The 18597-nt window shown below is 38.5% G+C and overlaps 1 protein-coding gene across 20 annotated transcripts in view; it reads left to right on the top strand.

The window, feature by feature from the left end:
* DNM3 (dynamin 3) overlaps positions 1-18597 on the top strand; it is a 169214-nt gene that overhangs the window by 11248 nt on the left and 139369 nt on the right. For all 20 annotated transcript variants that reach the window (XR_015273928.1, XR_015273929.1, XM_086842342.1 and 17 more), the window contains exons 2-7: positions 5071-5144; positions 13418-13567; positions 14877-15080; positions 15620-15718; positions 16564-16724; positions 18350-18492. Coding sequence is in view for 18 of the 20 variants with exons in the window: in XM_086842342.1 (XP_086698468.1) it covers positions 5071-5144; positions 13418-13567; positions 14877-15080; positions 15620-15718; positions 16564-16724; positions 18350-18492 (831 nt within the window). In the remaining 2 variants the exon portion in view is untranslated. The remainder of the gene's footprint in view (positions 1-5070; positions 5145-13417; positions 13568-14876; positions 15081-15619; positions 15719-16563; positions 16725-18349; positions 18493-18597) is intronic.

Raw genomic sequence — 18597 nt, 5'->3', positions numbered from 1 at the left:
CAATAAACACTGCTGGAAAAAGGCCCAGGAAAACTTTTGACTTTTTGGGCACAATTGCTTCCTATTGCAATTAAAGCTGTGTTGCATTCCTTGGCAAAACTTGGGAATAAAAGTCTGTGGGGAGTGCTACCAGTGCACTGTTGTTTGTATTAGGTGCTGATGGATCATGGCCTTTTTGCTTTTGAGGGTGGTTTAGGGTCTTGGGATGGGTTTTGTGGCAGTGGGAAAACTTTAGTGACGTTGCTAATGTAATGAAATAGATGGGTCATTGCTGCTCCTCTGTGACAGAGCTCTGCCTCTCGTCCTGAGCCTGGCATGTTTCTACCCTTTGTGAAAAATGTGGAGCCTTTTTCTTTGGAGGCAATTTGGATTTTTTAAACAATTCATCACTATCAATTTGAATTGTTCCTAGCTCTTTAATTAATGCAGTTACTGTGTAATTGTTGACATTTTCCTCCGTTATTTGATTTCCTGGATTCCCCCTATGTTTTGTATGAATTAATTGTATTGGTATTGATGTAAATTAGTTGCCATTTATCCTGTGTGATACTAACCATGTAATTGATTAAAGCACAGGACATTTCTCAGCCCTATACTGGTAAAGAAAATCAAATATAAATTACTCTTTCAAAACTATGAATAAGTTTGAAATGGTGATGCATCATTACTTTTCACTCAAACTGGGGATTCTTCAGTTTTATTTTGTCTCTTTTTTAAAATTTTTAAATAATAAAAGCTGTTAGTGTGCTAGAGCTCTCCTTAATGCAAACACTCCCTGGAAATCCCTCTGAAACACCTTATATTTATATTTTATTCGTTTGATGTCTTGTTCTTTGCAAGCTGCAGTCCTGCATTACAATGAGACACCTCACTGACGAGCCCCTGGCTAGTTTGCTTTTCAGCATTTCCCTACACTTTCTGCCCTTATTGAAATTTCCATCTCTTCCATGAGACTCTTCAATTAATGAATCATCTAATTACTTTTTCACCTTAAGCCCCAAACTGGATTGTTATTATAAACTGCTGAAGTACTGTTATAGCCATTGATAACTTGTCTCACCATCCTGCTGTGTAAGTTTGACACCTGGCTTTTGGCAAGTCAAATTCAAGCAATTATCTGTTCCTTTATGCATTAAACAAACAGTAGACACCAAACTTAGTAGATACACTTGTCCAGACCTCTGAAACTGGAAATGAGCATTACTAGAAAAGACAACACAGCTTATTTATCCAGTAAAACATGAGTAATTCTATAGGGTAAACATTTTTTAGCCCAGAAAATATTTTGCACTTGAAAGTATTTAATGATATTGTAACAACTGAGTGCATTCTAAGATTGACAAGTTCTGAAGGGGTGTCCTGGCTGTTTGCCTCTTATTTGCATTTGATAAATTCAGCACTGGCCAGGCCTTGCTGATGGGCTGTCCTGTCACTGCGGCGCTGCTGCTGAGCCTGTACAGCTGCTGTCAGCACAGCTCTTTGTGCTGAAAACGCTCTGAGAGTGAAGATGTAAAAGTAGTTGGACTCTTAATGCAGGATGAATGTCTCTTAAAGGAGCAGGGCTTTCATTCCCAGCTTTATCCTTGCACAGTGTGTTTCTTCTTTCCTGCGCCTCCTCATTGTTAGGTGGTCCTGCAGTTGTGCACACAGGCGCTCCCAGCCTCACTGCCCCCACCACAGAAACAGCCTTTCCTCCCCCTTGTTGATGCCTTTGAGCAAAAATTCTCTTTGAGCACGTATTTTCCTAGATGGATTTCTTTGCAGCTGCTTCAACTCTGATGTGAATTTTTTCTCCCAACTCTCACTAAACAAATGAGTACATGCTAACCAAAAGGTGTGGATTGCAGCTGTCTCAAGTCTGTCCTTCGAAGAGTGTTGGGATGTGCCATCAGGACATGGAGGGACATTGTCCTTTTGGTCAGAAGGAACCTTTGAGACTTGGCTCTGTTAATTCCTGTTCTATTTCTTGCTGCTGTTACTTGTATAAGCTGTGGGACCATTTCTAATACAGAGCTATTCCGTTCAGCACCACTAAGAAACCCTTTAGGGAATGCTTTCTGTTCCAAGGGGAGGGGGAGAGGAACTGCATCCTGTCCTGTGGATGTCACAGTAGGCATTTCTGCAGAAGCATTGTACAGCATTTCATCTGATTCCCTGCTGTGTGGTTCTACATTGCTTTTCTTAAAGATGTGCAAGCTGTGTTTCAGATTTGACTTTTATTTCTGCGTGTGTTGAAAAAAATTGCCTCTTTTTTTTTCTGTAAGTAAAGTTTGTGTATTTATTTGTAACATCTGATTTCAGCTGTACAGAGAATACACACAGGTGCTATTGCCTCGTGGCTGAAGCTGAAATTTCAAATGTTAAAAAAAATAAAAATCCCTATGCCTGTGGGCAGATGGATGGCAGTGTCTCTTTCACAGAGGTAAAACACCTATTCAGTGCTTAAATGATGGGGGGAATTTTCTCCTCAACTCTCCCTGTGAGCCCCATTACCCTCATTCTCTGACTTTTTCCATCTTCAAACTTTGCATTTGTAGCAGAAGTTTTATGTCCTGGTTATGTTTAGTTGTTTATGTGATCAACACAGCTTTCCCTCTCACCAAGCAGAAACCTCTCTCTGCTGATGTTTGCTTGAACAGAAGATAGTTCAGCCTGTTAGACAGGGTTAAAGAATGCCATCACTTTTGGACATATTAAGAGGATATTCTGAAGGAAAATTGTTGTCTTACCTTTCTTTGTAATTTTGCTATTGAGGAAAGGTCAGCATTGTGTACACTGGGAGCTGCATTAATGCAGTGTTCTTTATCGCTGAATGTGCTTAGTCTGAAGCAGAAAATCAATAAATCTTTTCAGCCTTTGACTCCCCAAAGGATTTTCTTGTCTCCTGTGGTGCTGTAGAGGACACCGGTTTGGGTGACCACTTTGTCCTGTGCGGCAATTCATTTTAGCTTCTTGATGGGAAAATATATATATGTTTTTAAAAAAAACAGATGTTAAGTGCTTGAAGAGCAATATATGAAACTGTAATCTTAACAGGCATTTGTTACCTCCTGGGCTGCTCATTTCAGTGCATACAGAAGTATGACCATGTTCCCATGACTCTTTTCTGTTTCCCCATGAGAGAATATCAGTAGATATTCATTGAGGGGCTGCTTTCTCTCCATTAGTAGATACAGAAATTATGATAGAGACCTATCTGAAGGCCTTTGGCTTCTCTTTTAGCTAATTCCTGTATCTTGTTGCTGGCTCAAGTGTTATAAAGCATCACAGCAGATTGAACTCAGTACATCAGCTGTTTTTGCAGTATCTTTGCTTTAGAGATCACTTGATCTCCTAATTAATTGTACTTCTGCCTGCAGCTCTGTGTTTGAGTAGGGAAGTTAATGAGCGAGCTTGTGTTTGAACAGCCTCCCCTTTCATGGTGCGTTTTGGTTTGCAGAGTAATCACACTTTAAGCACACATTAGCAGGTACTGAGAAAGGGAAACACAATTTAGCTAGGAATTAACACTTTCATTTAAAATGCTGGGGAGTTCTAAAGTGGTGGGGGGCACAGCTGACAGCTGGTCTTGTTCCTCAGAGCCTTAGAACTGCCTGCATATGTTATTTTAATTTTTTTTTTTTTTTTTATGTCTAGATGTTAGGTTGGGAAGGAAACCTTCAGTACTCATCTCACAGGTAGAGTTACTGTGTTTCTTTTCTGCCAAAGCTTTGTCACCTTGCTGGTGCTTCTGGAAAGAGGTGCATCATTGCATTCCTGAGCCTGGGACTGCTCACACCTAATACCCTCTGATTTGCACAAATAGTATCCGGATATTTGTGTGGTTTATTTTTCATAGATGTACCCTCAAGGCCTGTTTCAAACCATGCAGGTTTGTGTGCAGCCTTTAAAGGAGCTGCAAAATCAAGCTTCCATTAAATAGTGCATGGTCAGTATGAAGATCCTCAGTGGTTATAGGCAAGAGGTGATTTCCCAAGTGGCTTGAGCAGACCTATCTCAGCAGTTTGTTCCTTTGACTCTTGTCCTTCACCCTGTCCTTCCCCAAAGACATTCCTGCCTCACCTTTGCACAGGCCTTTAGGTGTATAACAGCAGTCACCCAGACCAGCTCTGCCCTTGCACTGATAATTCCTGGCCTTTTGCTGCATTGCTTTTCACCTGAGCCAGAGAGGTGAGTTAGCAGAGCTGCCAAGGCGGGCAGGAAAGTGATTCAACATCCCTTGGAAGGCAGGAAAAAAGAGGGGATTTTCATGAGCTTACACTGATTGTGCAGCCCTGTTTACCCCTGAAGACACTTATTTGAAGGAAACACTCTACAAAGCCTCTCAATGAACCTCATCTCATAGTTTTTAAATGTTTTTAATAGGTCTGGCAACTGGGAAAGACACTGAGAAAAATGTGTTATTTTGCTTTGGGTTTCTTCCATTGCATAAGGAGTCTCCTTGTCTTTAGAGACATGGAAAGGATCATGGGGATGCATAATGATATGGTAGAGCTTGTTTCTTTGTTTCCTTGCTTGCTTTCTTGTCCAAGGAAACTCTCTTCCTCTGTCCCACAGGACTTCTAATGTTCTGCTTTCACTGAAAAATTTCTGGGCAGATGTGTTGGTGGAAAAGTTTTTTTGGGATTTGGACTGGCAGAAGTTAAGCATGTGAAAGAGTAGTGCAGAGTGCTGCCAGTTTGGTTTGTCAGAGCTTTGGTGTGGGGTGTGAGTATGTGAATTCCTATGTCCAGATCCTCTTCAGATTAAGTGTGCAGTGATGACAGAATCATTTGGTAAATCTGGGCAAGCTACTCTTACTGTGCAAGGTGAGATGTTATATGTGATGGTCTTGAAGGGGCTTGGTAATGCCCTGAGACAGTAATTTAGTTTTAATACATATTTGTCTAATATGTAATGACCTACTACTATCTTGAACCAAAATTAACAGCCCTACTTTACAGGAGTATTTGATATAAATCTATCCACACCAGCTTTCCATTTTCCTACAGAGAAGGTTCCAAATTAATCCAATATCTTATGTAACTGCACATTACTTCTGGTTATTAACTATTTTTTTAATGTTTCTAGGGATTTTCTTCCACGAGGTTCTGGAATTGTGACAAGACGACCATTGGTCTTGCAACTCATCACTGCCAAAACAGGTAATCTCTTCCTCTTTTTGGGTCACTATTTGGACAAAGTGCTGATGTACTTCAGCAGGAGAAAAAACTTTTCTAAGAACACATAAGCAATGTGAAGAAAGATGCCACCAGACTGTCAGGAACAAAGGGCTACTGCTTCAAAATTGTATGCTCAGGACCAAACTCATCCCCATTGCCCATTGTGGGGAAAAGATAACATCTAAATCCTGGAGTACATGGTGAATTGAATCCACATCATTACATGCAATATGCTTTGGAAATTAGCTTTGATTTATTAATTTCTTGATGAGCTTTGCAGTTGTATTACTTAGCACACCAAAATTGCTGCACTTCTGCCTTTAACTGTTGCTCCAGTGCACACAGATTTGGTTCCACACAGGCTCTTTTCAGAACTTGTCCTTTTTGGTTGGGCTCACTGCACTAAGTAGAGCAGAAGGGGGATTGGGGGAAAACAGGGGCTCTGTGTATTTGTCTGGTCAAAAATATAAATATTTTTGGGTGTAACACTAAGCCATGGGACATATTGAGACCTTTCATGAGAATTTACCACTCTGTACTCTTCCACTTGATCTGCCGTGGTTTAACTCAATTCCCTGGCATATCTAAAAGCAGCTATGGTTCACCATCATTCCAGTTTTTGGTGTTGTTACTTTTAGACCAATGTAAGCAACAAAAATCACTGGTTTGCTGTTTACTTCTGCTCAAAACAGTAAAAAAAAGAAATGAAATAACGTCCAAAACAGAACTGTAAACTAAAAAGTGGTCTTTTTTATGGACTGTGATGAAACCGGGAAAAAACAAAATTATAGCCGCCTGTAAAACTTGAGTCTATCCCTGTCTGTGAAGTGTAATTAGGTTTTTGTATTTCTTTCATGAAGGTCTTTGCATTGTTCAACAGGGAGGTAGACTGCAGTCTGCCTGGGCTTCAGGGTTTTTTCTGAATTACTGCTTTTAAAACAGTCATACTTTCAGTGCCTCTATGAAATTTTCCATGGTGTTTACACTGTGGAAGAGAAAGGAAAAACCATGGAATTTGGTATTTTTGCATGCTCAGCTTAGAAACTTTAGGATTGTCAAGTGTGTTATACACTTTCAGTGCTTTATATATGGTAAACATTAATATTTGTTTTAGTTGGAGAAATGAACACTTGCCATTTCTGCAGATCTAGCTTTTGGCCTCTGACAGATAATGCAGAAATGAATGAATAAGGCTTAGCTGTGGAGAGTCTTCATCTGACTTTTCTGCACCGTGCAAGAACAGAAGAAAGAAAAACTTTGAGCTTTGTGCTGGCAATCCTTTCAAAAAGCCTGAGCTGAGGGGACCTGTCAGTAAGTGAGCACTTAGACTCTGACCTAAGTGGTTAAATACTTACTCTGACACCCATCCTAAACTTACCCTGACTGCTCTGTGCTGACCTCTTTTGTGAAATCATCACTGTCCCTTGGTTTAGGGGTTTTTTCCCATCTGGTTTTCCTCATTACTGTGTTCCAAAAGTATTACTGGCTTTAGGTAGGCCTCTAGGTTTCATACAGGTACCTTCTCTGCTGAAAATTAGTACTTCATTATAGCTTAAATAACACACAAAAACCTTAAAAAAATTCAGGAGAACTGAGTTTCAGACTAATTTTGTATTTCCTGGATGTCAAGGTACATTTTTCCCTTTGGGAAATGCTGGGTAGCTCTTGTTTGAGATTAAATGCCAAGACCTTTAATTATTTTGTTGCTTTCTTTAAACTTTGTTCCACTGTTGTTGTTTTTGATGGTGAAATTCCAAGTAACTTTATCTTTTAAGTCACCTTTATCTCTGTGAGCTAATTTTAAGAAAAGAAAATAAAGAAAACTGCTGAGAGAAGCACAGTGTTCTTGTACAGGAAGCAGATGCTGGGCTGATTTCTTTGAAGCCCATAATTATCTCAAATGTTATAGAATAATTAGAGGGCTGTATCAACTTCTTGTTGCTGTAGTAAACAAAACTAATTTTTAATCCTAGAATTTTTCTCGACTCTTAAAAGTAACTGTTCATAATCTTGGAGTATTCCTTGGGAGAGAGGGGGTACTTTCTATACAGGCATGCACAGATGACTACAAGATACTTCAGCAACGTTCTGGAAGTGGCTGAGAACAGTTTAGGAATGTGAATTTGATTGGCAGAGAAGGTTAAAGCTTCCTTTGAGTAAGAGATGAAGATTAGCAGAGCAGGCATTTGTGCACATCAAAATAAAAGAAAGCTTTGCCCATCCATTGTTAGGGTCAGACATGACATGGAAGGGTGCAGCAGGAATTGTTGTGAGGAGTTAGCAGGGATCCTCCAGCATCTGAGGGATCTGACACATCTGGCTGAAGAGCTGTTACCCTGCAGGGGTAACATTAATTGTATTTTATATTTTATTTACCTATTATAAAAATTCTGTGTAGTTTGTACAAAGCCATTTCACAGTGATCTGTTTGCCTCCTTTTAGCCACTGACATGTTTTGGTAGCACCAGAACAATTCCTGAAGGGCTTTATGGCATTTGTACTCCACATTCATGCAAATGTGTACTCTGCTGAAATATTGAAGGCAAATACAAAGTTTTTAACTAAATACTGCAAGTAACAAGTCAGTCTTTAACAGTTTTGAGTATTTTTCTCTGAGTTTGATAATGTGAGAAATTGTGTGTCTTTAAGATGCAGGTGTTGGCATACAGCTGTCCTGGGATGAGAATTTTGAGTGTGCCTGTGAGCTGGTGGGTTTTTTCTTCCTTTGAGTTGATTTTCCATATTTTTTACTTAAATTCAAACTTATTTCTTCAACATTCTAAATTTTTGTTTCACAGCTTTGAGTATAGTTCTTAGCTAGGTGTTTTCTTGATCTAATACAGCAGTAAGATGAAATAGTTTTTATTTAATAGATATTTTAAGTAGTGCTGCTGAGTAAGCTTTAAGAAGGCAATGACTTGAAATTTCTGAGATCTTTAGAGATAGGTTGGTATCTTCACTGGTTTTTTATTTGTTGTTCATTTTGTGGGTTTTGTTTGTGGTTTTTAATGTTTTTCTTTCTGTTGCCACACATTCTGTATAACCTTAGGCAGTCTCTTCTACTTGCTGTGCTCTCTTCTGCCTATGCAGGTGAGATAATGACTAGATTCTTCAAGATTAGGTAGTACATGGTTTTTGAACAGCAGGGGCAACAAAAAATGTGTGAAGTCTTTGGAGTAGGTCTTCTCTTTGTTAAAAAGACATTACCTGTTATATAAATTGTGTTATTTATTATTTACATCTTAAATATCCTGGCTGTAGGAGAGTTATTTTCCTTGTTTTGACAACTGTTTTTGGAGCAATTTCAGGTTTTCTTCTTGCTTCAGCAGATTAACAGATTTTGAAGATCACTATTGAGGCAGGCAATTTTTTAGATAAATGAGTCATATTTACAATACCCATTTGTTTGCATTCTGTTAATGAAAATACTAAGTGGAAAGTAAATCATAAAATTCAAAGGACATTCTGATTTTTTTCTGAAGTCTTGCAGATGCTCTTTTCTGTTGATGTTGTTGAGTTTTAATCCAAATTACGTGTATTACAAGACTACTCACGCATAGCCATCTTCTGTTGCCATCTGGTGGCAAAAACAATCCTCTAACAGCTTCAGCTCCTGTTGGGACAAATTAATGGTACCTATAAATAATACTTGGTTTTTGTTTCCTTGATCCCAGATTGATACTCAGTGGCATTAGGAAAGATGGAATCCCCTCATTAAAATTGGAAAATAGCTCTATATATGCCCATCTTCATAAAGATAGTAAAGGGAAGTGGCAAAAGAGTCAGTCAAAGGTTTTAGGAGAAAGAAATCTGTTATTAAGTAACAATCTGAAAGTTATTTGAGGTGAACAGCAGCCAGCACAAACTCATCAAGGAAATAACCCTGTCATATCAGTGCAATAATTTTTTTTATTACAGGGCAGCAGGCTTGTAAATTAAAGTATGGTGGGTATCTTATCTTGGCTACAGCAAAGGTTTTTAAATTATCTTCCATTTTTTGAAAATTTCATAAGCAATCTTGGGAAACATGATTTAGCAAGGACTCCTGTGAGATGGATGCACAGCTGTTCACAGAGTGGAAGGGACACCCCTCCAGGTCATGTTCAGTATTTTGCATTTCTGGTAGGATGACAGAACAGAGTGTGTTTATTAAGCTGATGTTTAGCAATTGTGCTTGCAAAAGAAGAGAAATGTCCCCAAAGTAGGAAGCAATTGAGCTGGGATGTGGGTTTTTTTTCTGTACTGAAAGGCTGGTATTTGAGGAGACTGTTGGTGTTTAGAAAAGGAGCTGGTGCTCACAGTGAATCTCTGACAGAGCATAACTCACTGATGTCATGCTGTCATAAAATACAGCAGGAAACATTGTACAAGATGCATCACAGAAATGCAATCTTACAAGGTCCTGCATTTTCTCAGTCCTGGGAAGGAGAGAGCTCTGGTGAGAACCCTGCCTCTGTAAATTTAGGAAAAAATGCCTGGAGGAGGGCTATGTGAGGGCTTGGAACTATAGAAAGCATCATCCATAGGAAAAGATTGAAAGAACAGAAAGAAAATCTTTCTACAAACAAAAACTTTGAAGGTTGTGGAAAATGATGGCATCCAAAAGAATGCTTTTCCTCCTCTGGTACCAGTGTGTACCCTTCTAATGAACCTTTTCACTGGTTCCTGCTGTCTTGTTGGTAGTTACTTTCATCAGCTTGACACTGTTTTCCATGTTTAATATCTTCTGCTGTGATATTCTTGTAATTCTCTGCATTGCCAGGATTTTCTGTTCTGTCTTCAGGAAATACCAAATAGTACTTCTATTTCTTGTAGCCTTTTTGCTTGAAGGTTAGCAGTGGAATAACTCAGTTTTGAGTACTTCATCTTCAGGTTGTTAGAAAAGCTACAGAAATGGCAAAGCAGAAGAGGGATTGTAGATTGGGTAGGACAACAAGGGCTTTTGATACTTCCTCTCTTTTCAAGGAAGCACCATTGAATGATTTGCTATGGTCCAGATTCACTTAACTGCATTTACTTTGTCCAGAAAAAGCTGTCCATCATCAAAGAAAAGGTGAAGTACTTTGGCTGATGATGTTTATTTGCATGTTTTTAAAAAAACCTCTTGAAATCACCCTTTTAGGAATAGTTCTGAGGCTTTGGGAGATGCTTTATTGAAGGTAAAAAGTGTTGCTTGAGTGATATCTCCCCAAGGGGCTGGCAGATAGAAGGTGTAGTAGTAGCAGATATTCCTCCTGTGCTGCATACATTTAAAATGTTTACTACCAGCCTACAATTTAATGAGCCACCTTTTTGGACCACTTTCAATCCCTTTCGAGTACTCTGCTCTGGATACTGCCACCAACTTGGAGCAACTCTGCTTGAAATCAGTTTGGGAGCAGTTCTGAATCCAGGTCTCTGATCTTGGCGAATTCCTGTCCTCTAGTAACACATTATTCTATTCACAGTAAAATCTTTGGGCTTTGTAAACTTCTGATGTGGATCAAGGATGTTTTCCAAAACATCCCTTATGGATTCCTAAAGGCTGATCCCTGTCATTTGTCTCTCTTTAGTTTAGAGACAAATGTATGAAATATCTCAAGTATTTACATAATTTAAATAGTTTGAGAATATCGATGGCTGTTTAGTGCTCATAACAATATATCATTGTGCTAGATTAAATCATAAAGGCATAGGGAGATATAATTGACAGGAAAAATAAGGAGCATTTTAAAAGATGTGATCCCATATCACTCGTTTGTATGATTTGTCTCATTTAATCAAAACTGAAGAGCTAATTAATCACTTGTGGATTCACTGAAGGAGCTTATGCTATGGTAGCCTTTTCATTCTATGTTATCCAAGGTGCTTTTAATCAGTCTGGGGGAAGAAAAGAATTATTTTACATGCAAGGACTGTTTCAATTTTGTATCTAATTGTTCTTTCTCTTAATGTAACTTTAGTTTTACACAAAAAATACATGTTTGAAAGCTAAACGTCAGGCAGGATCACTTCTTCTTGCCTGGCTTTGTGTCCATTCCCACAAAAACATAAACAAAACATTTTCTTAGTATTCTTCTATGCATGAAAGCTGGAAAGTGAAGATTGCATTAAAGCATGTGCTTGTCCAGGCTGGCTGAAGGCATCACTGCCAAGGGCAGGCTGAGGGCTGAAAGGAGCAGAACAAAGCGCTGCTTGTGCCTTGGGATTCTTATTCCGTAGGCTGTGTGTGGCACTGCAGGTTAGGAACCACCGTGGGGTTTATTCCTGCAGCACTGCTGGCACCACAGATGGCACCAAGAGCAAGGGGATTCCAGAAATATTAACCCAGCTAAAAAGTAGCAAACATTTTTGTTTGGATTTGTTTTGAAGCCTTGTCACATAGTGAATCTGTTAGTGAGTGTGACAAAGAGAAAAGCTTCCTTGGCTAGCACAGAGTCAACTGATTACAGCTGGGCACCAACTAGTAATTACTGCATTTAGAAATAATTTCCTGAGAAAATCTGATGATCCACTGGGGTTAAAAAAAACAAACCTTAGAAGAATACATATCTTTTATTCCAGGGGCTGTGCATGAAGAAGTGGGATAAAATATGAACCACTTGTCAGCTCTTGTTTTCATTAGGTATCTATTTGCCAACCTTGAGATGACAAATTTTACAAATGTAGATTCTCAATTTTATTCTGTGCACCATGTTATTTTTCTTTTGGAAATATTTGAACATACTCTGGGTTTGTTTTTTTTAATAAACAGTGGACAATGAAACAAAACTCCCATTCATTGTCATTTTGCTTCTGGAGCTGAAAAAAAGATATAAAATAGGTGCTTTTTTTTGTTAGGTTCTCTCTTGTTTTTAAAATAAGTTATGTATTTTTGTCTGAACAAGGTTGAGTTTCCCTGTCCCTTACACACTGAATCTGCAGAGATTATGGTATTGTAGCACAGACAGGTGGGTATTTTATGTTTCCCCCCTCCACTCTGTCCTTTTTTCCTGACAGTTTGCTTTAACTATTCATTGCAATTTTGACTGTTTATTACTTTTATTTTTTTTTTTAACATCTCTGTCAGTAATAGTAACAGTTATTGAGGAAAGTTCTGGGGGACAGGCTCCAGTACTGACACATAAGGTCCTCTTTTAATCCATACTCTCACATCTGGTGTTCTCAGCTGCTGTTCTTTGAGTACCAAGCAAGCTCTTTGCACTGGCAATTGTGGCCTTGTTACTAAGTAACATTTTCTGGGGAAGAAACTTCTAAAGGGAACTTTGAGATCAGGCCTCAATTGCAGGGTGAAATGAGCTGGAACACGTACAAGTCTTTTCAGCCTTTCTCCAGTGCTACTGCTCAGACCTGCTGGGGACAGGATGTGAGCTGGTGTCTGGAATTTCTCTTTATGTCATTATTTCTGGTGGCAGCCTCACTATGTAGATAAATTTTTGTGTTCTGCTATGAAGGAAGAAACTCCAGTTTTAAAATCTTGGGATGTGCTTTTGGTTATGCAGGCAACCAAAAGGTTGCAATAATTAGTATTAATATCGGGATTCAAAAGTCAAAACAGGGACTTGGTGTCAAGTTTGGGTCTAACAAATTATCTGTCTCTGATTCCTGAAGGTTGATGCTCTTCTGAGGTAAAACAACAACTTGTATGATATTAAAGACTTGGGAATTACTTGTTTTCTCCCACTTCAGCAAAATCACAGCTATTTCTGTAGACACTTTTGCGAACTTGTAAACATGACTCATATTTAGACTACAGAAAACTTTTAGGAAATGAGAAGCTGTGTTAAAAACATGACTGTTTTTAAGTGATCTTATTTTCATTTTGAACTTGTAAAAATTTACAGAATTCCTTTACTAAATTTCTGTATAACATGGGGTGTTAGTTTTTGAAACAAATGCTAAAAATCTTTCATGGTACGGAATTTGAATTACTTTTCCATTTAGGATATATTACAGTAAATGAGATCAGATGAAAACTCAGAATCTCAATCTGTTCTCTATTCTATTACTGTAAATGGCATGTAATTGAATCTTTCCCATTGTTCCAGAAGATGATGTGCTAAAGATATGGGCAGTAAATCACATCCAATCAACTTTAAACTGCACCTTTCTTGTTGAGGGCTGGTTTTCATATGTGCAATCATAATAATGCTTTCCTGATAGCCATAATGACCAGCTTTTGTGCCCACACATCTGAAGAACACTGGGGGCTTGAAAGTGGGTGTGCAAGTCAATGAGCCTGTGAAATACAGAGTTGTTATTGATATTCTTGACAGAGTATGCTGAATTTCTACACTGCAAAGGGAAGAAATTTACTGATTTTGATGAAGTTCGTCAGGAGATTGAAGTAGAAACAGATAGAGTAACAGGAATGAACAAAGGCATTTCTTCAGTTCCTATTAATTTAAGAATATATTCTCCACATGGTAGGTAAAATCATTCTACTTTACATTTATGTCATATAAACATATTATTCTGGCTAGCCTTTTGTATCTGTTCTTATTGCCTGATCTTCTGGGCTGGAAAAGATTTGAGGCTGAGTTAGTAAAGACCAGTAATGGAACTTAATAACAAAACTTTTTGGCACTCTCCAGAGGAATTCCCTGATCTAAAAAGTCTCTGTGTCTCCCTGCCTTCCTGAGAATTTATTGTTTGCTGTCACTAAAAATATAGTCAGGCAACAATAGTGTTTGAAGTTGCTTTCTGTTGAAGACCCCCTGTATATATCAAAGTTGGTTCCTCTGGTTGCCATCTGCCCAGTTTAATGAAGACAATCTATAGAAAATGTTTTCCATTGAATCTGATTTTTCCAGCTGCAGAGAAGCTCAGCTAATCCCCACCTCATAGCTCGTTTGTTGAACATGCAGACTCCAGGAGAAAGTGAAAATCTCTTATTGCTCTTGCTTTGTTTTATTAGGATCAGTCTTTTAGTTCAGCCACATTTGTCTATATTAACTAGACTCCAAATACACTTCTGGTATTTCCTTTCTAGGAATTCCATTTTTCTCATTTGTCTAAAGGATGCCCTGTTACTCCAGCAGCAGGATGCTTACCCCAAGCCAGGGTGCCTCTAGTTGGCACTGTGGCCTTTACTGGGGAAATCATACCAGGGCAAACCAGGTTTTTTTGATGGGTTAATTTTTTCATCTTTCTGACTTTTCTGAAGATGTCACAGATAAAAAAAACCCCAAAAAACAAAAAACCCCAAACCAGCAACATATCCCCAAGCCCCTTAACAACAGTTTTGCTATATAAGTTAGACTAGCTATTGATTGTTTCTTGGGAATTTTTAAATTGGAGACACGGTTGAAAGCTTGGTTAGAGAAACATTTTATTAAGAAAAAATCCAAGCAATGGTTTTGGTTTATTTGGAGGATGCAATGAGAGTGGTCTGTTACCTGTGTTCCTGTTGGACAAAGCTCAGAAAGCCGTGTTCATGTGTCTTAGAGCCCTCAAGAATATTTGATATAAGTATCATTTTATACCAGGTGCTATATTTCAAATTTTAAATAGTACTATTAAATCCAGAGATGTAAGACCAACAGGGAAACAAACTTCTGCAGATTGTCAGGCATTTTGTGTGAACTGTTGACAACTGTTGACATATTTATCTGCCTGTAAAGGTAGTTATGTAGGGTGTTTTGTGACCAAAACTTGTCTGCAGCCAGAGATGTGTTGACCTCTATGTCATGTGTGGCATGCTAACCAGTTCTGTTATCCACTTTGTCCATGTAGTCTTAAGCCTGACCCTTATCGATTTGCCGGGAATCACTAAAGTGCCAGTGGGGGATCAGCCTCCAGATATTGAGCAGCAGATCAGAGACATGATAATGCAGTTCATCTCTCGAGAGAACTGCCTGATCCTGGCTGTGACTCCAGCTAACACTGACCTGGCCAACTCAGATGCCCTGAAGCTGGCAAAGGAAGTGGACCCTCAGGGTAAGCAGGATTGAATGTTACCACTTCTTGTTCTCAAGTGTAATAACATAATTGAAAATAACAGACCAACTCTTCTGGGAAATTCTGTAATTTATAATATATAATATAGATGTGTATTTACATTATCATATGATCTTCAACATCACAGTATGACTGTTAGCTCAGTGTTGTTTGGGTAATGTTGCTGTAAATGAATTTTAAAAATGTTGTCACGATCTCTTATGAGCAATGATTATCTGGGAATTTTTGTAGTACTGGGCAAAATAGGGGATGGGATTTCTGTATAATTCACATCATGAATTTTATACAGTCATATTGTAGGGATGCTGAGCCTCATTAAGGAGTTTTGAGGAACACATTTCAGCAATGGCAATTATGTTCCCTTCTTTTCCAGACATATAACTTGAGTTGGAGCTGTAACTGTGTGATAGCTTTGAGAAGGGCACAGATATGTTATTACATAATTGTGAGATGTAATTGTTCTTCTGAATCTAAATGATTCTTCAATAACTTTTTCCTCCTGCTTCCTCTCCGGTCAGGCCTCAGGACCATCGGTGTGATCACAAAACTGGATCTGATGGATGAAGGAACAGATGCAAGAGAAGTTCTGGAAAACAAACTCCTCCCTCTTCGTAGAGGTGAGAATGTTCAGTTGCCTTTATTCTTTGCAGTCCAAAGAGAGGTTTGGATAAGGGTGGTGTTCAGGAGTCCTGGAGATGAATCACAGGTTATGCTGGATTTGATGTGTTCCTTGCTTTTGCAGTTATCTATTCAACAAACATAAGGGTGACTGTGATAAAAATATCCTTTCTGGACCTGGAAAATCCTTGCTTCCTCTGGAATATGCAGCATAATGCCAGCACATGTCATTAGCCAATATTTTTCTTCTTTGCCAGGTTCCTTGTAACAAAAGAATGTTTTTTTCCTTTGCATATGACAATAACAAGCACCAGAGCTTTGGTAATCTCATTGTAAACCAGTTTTGATCCCTGCCACAAACTTTCCATGTTCTAGCAACCACTGCCACATTTGCTCATTCTTTTAAAAATATCAATAATTTTGATTCTAGCTATAATTTATTGATGAGACTACTGTCTCCTCCCATGGAACATGTTGGTCCAGCAAATGAGAAGAGATTTTAAAAAAAAAAAATTTTGTTAATATCATATAATTTATCTGTCTAGACATGTATTTCAATTTTATTTTGGATTTTTGTTTGTTTATTTTTGAAGCGGTTTCTTTGGGGCTCATCAGAGTTTCAGATATTTCTTTATTTGAACTGATGATTTAAAAGGAAGTCTCTCTGTTATATGTAAACAAAATGAACAATTTAGACAGTGTCAAGGTTACTTTTCTACTTGTAAACATAATCTGAAATACCTAAATTGGGAAGTTTTGTTTGAGCTGAGACAGTCTGGTTCTATTTAAGATGACTTCAGTGGTTCAGGCAATTGATTTACCCATTGGTTTTGATTTCTTTTAGGTTATATTGGTGTTGTAAACAGAAGCCAGAAAGACATTGATGGGAAGAAGGACATAAAGGCAGCTCTTCTAGCAGAAAGGAAATTCTTTCTTTCCCACCCGTCCTACAGGCACATGGCAGATCGGATGGGAACACCGTATCTCCAGAAAGTTCTGAACCAGGTAAAACCTGAGCCTTTGTGGTGAAAGGCAGCTTTGTAATGATAGTGCCAATATAAAAACTGTATTGAAATGAAGTTGGTCACTGAACCTCACTCATCCTTTCCTGTAACATACAAAAGCTTGCTGTGAGTTGTAGTTTCTGACTGTTGCTGGCAATTCTGCACTCCACTGTTCTTTAGAATACTGAATATGAAGATCAGAAATAAGATTTGTTTCCCTCCCTGGAAGTATACCATCCTATTCCTCAACTGTTACATTTAACTCTTCAGCTGCCCACAAGTCCAACTTGATGCTGTTTTTTCCAGCTCACTGTCAAATTGTAGCTTTTCCTCTGGCATAGACAAAGACCAGATCAACCTGGCTTTTTCCATTTTGTACAGCAGCTGGAAACAGCTGGAATGTTCCTGATTAAATTAGAAAAGTAAGTGGCTGGTCTGCTTAATTTTTTGTTACAGTGACTTTGCAGCTGTAACTTGACAGCCAGGCGATGGAATGTTCTGGGGTTGCTCAAAAAGACTACTAATGCCATTTATTTGTGCCTCAGAGCCAAAGTCTTCATCAGGATGCAAGAACTTGCATGTATCCTACATTCTTATCTGTGTTTAGAATGTTTTGCCTTGTTTTACATCTTGAAAGTTTAATCCATATGTCTTAGTTTTGAGACTGAAACACAGGCTGCACAAACCTTTCAGCTGTCTTGTCTGTCCTGACTTGTATTGCTGTTAACTTTTTTAAGAGCTTCTTTTGAATATTTGCCTACTTCAGTAGGAACTGTTGATCTTCTGCTGCTTTTACTGTGTGTAGAATGTTATTTATGGGAAGATCTACTTAAGTCCTGTCCTCAAGGTATTGGGGACCTATTGTGGTTTCAGGTAATATTTCAGTTTTTTTGTATCCACAAGGTGGTGCTCCAGGGAAACTCCAGCTTTTGATTTTGTGCCTGTCAGTCTGCTGAGCAACTTCAAACTTGAGTTTATATATTTTGGTGTATGACAGTTTATAGCTTGTCTGGCTGGGGTTGGGAAGAGGCTTTGGGGCATAGTGGAAGAAGTCCAGTTTGCTTTTAATTAAGGAATGTGTACAATACCTGAGACATTTATGGCACAGGTAAGTCATGGACAGTGCTGTCCTAACACATTAAAACATATATAGATATATCTAGCTATGTAAAAACATGCTTTGGGTGCTCAGAATGTCTTTCTTTCCCACTTTGCTTCATGGCTGTAGCATAAAGGAGTTGTTGTGCTGAAAAAATACAAAGGGAATTGTGAAACACCCTTAAGAAAAACAGCAAAACAGGAATGTGGCATCAGCACAGAGAGATGAGAGACAATTTTAAATTACCCATGTAATATATGTAACTTTTTCAGGTGTAACTAAACAAGTGTGTAGTAACAGGGCTCAGTGAGTGAGAGGATGAAAGAATTTTTTGAGCCTCCTTACAATGTGTATGTGCCAGGAATATTGGATTGTTCTTTAAGTCTCCATTGCATCAGAGATCAAAAGGAACTGCACTGGTAAACTAGCAGAGGTCATGGCTGATACGGTTGGCAGTCAGAAGAAAATGGTTGTGCTCCTGCTTTCATCTTTTTAACAGTTCAAAAAGACTTTTATTTGTTTTTTAGCAACTTACCAATCATATTCGGGATACCCTGCCAGCCTTCAGAAGCAAACTCCAGAGCCAACTGCTCTCTATAGAACATGAAGTAGAGGTATACAAAAACTTCAGACCAGAAGATCCCACCAGAAAAACGAAAGCCCTATTGCAGTGAGTGTCTTTTGTCTGCTTTTTCACTTTGAATGGGTTTGCTTTGCCTTTTTCCCCCTTCATTCTGATTGGTTTAAATATAAACATTAGGATATTATTAAGGAT

The sequence above is a fragment of the Cyanistes caeruleus genome, chromosome 9 (genome assembly GCF_971803275.1).
Source record: "Cyanistes caeruleus chromosome 9, bCyaCae1.hap1.1, whole genome shotgun sequence".
In the NCBI taxonomy this organism is placed as follows: Eukaryota; Metazoa; Chordata; class Aves; order Passeriformes; family Paridae; genus Cyanistes; species Cyanistes caeruleus.
The sequence above is the reverse complement of the archived record's forward strand: the minus strand, read 5'-3'. Positions and strand labels throughout refer to the sequence as shown.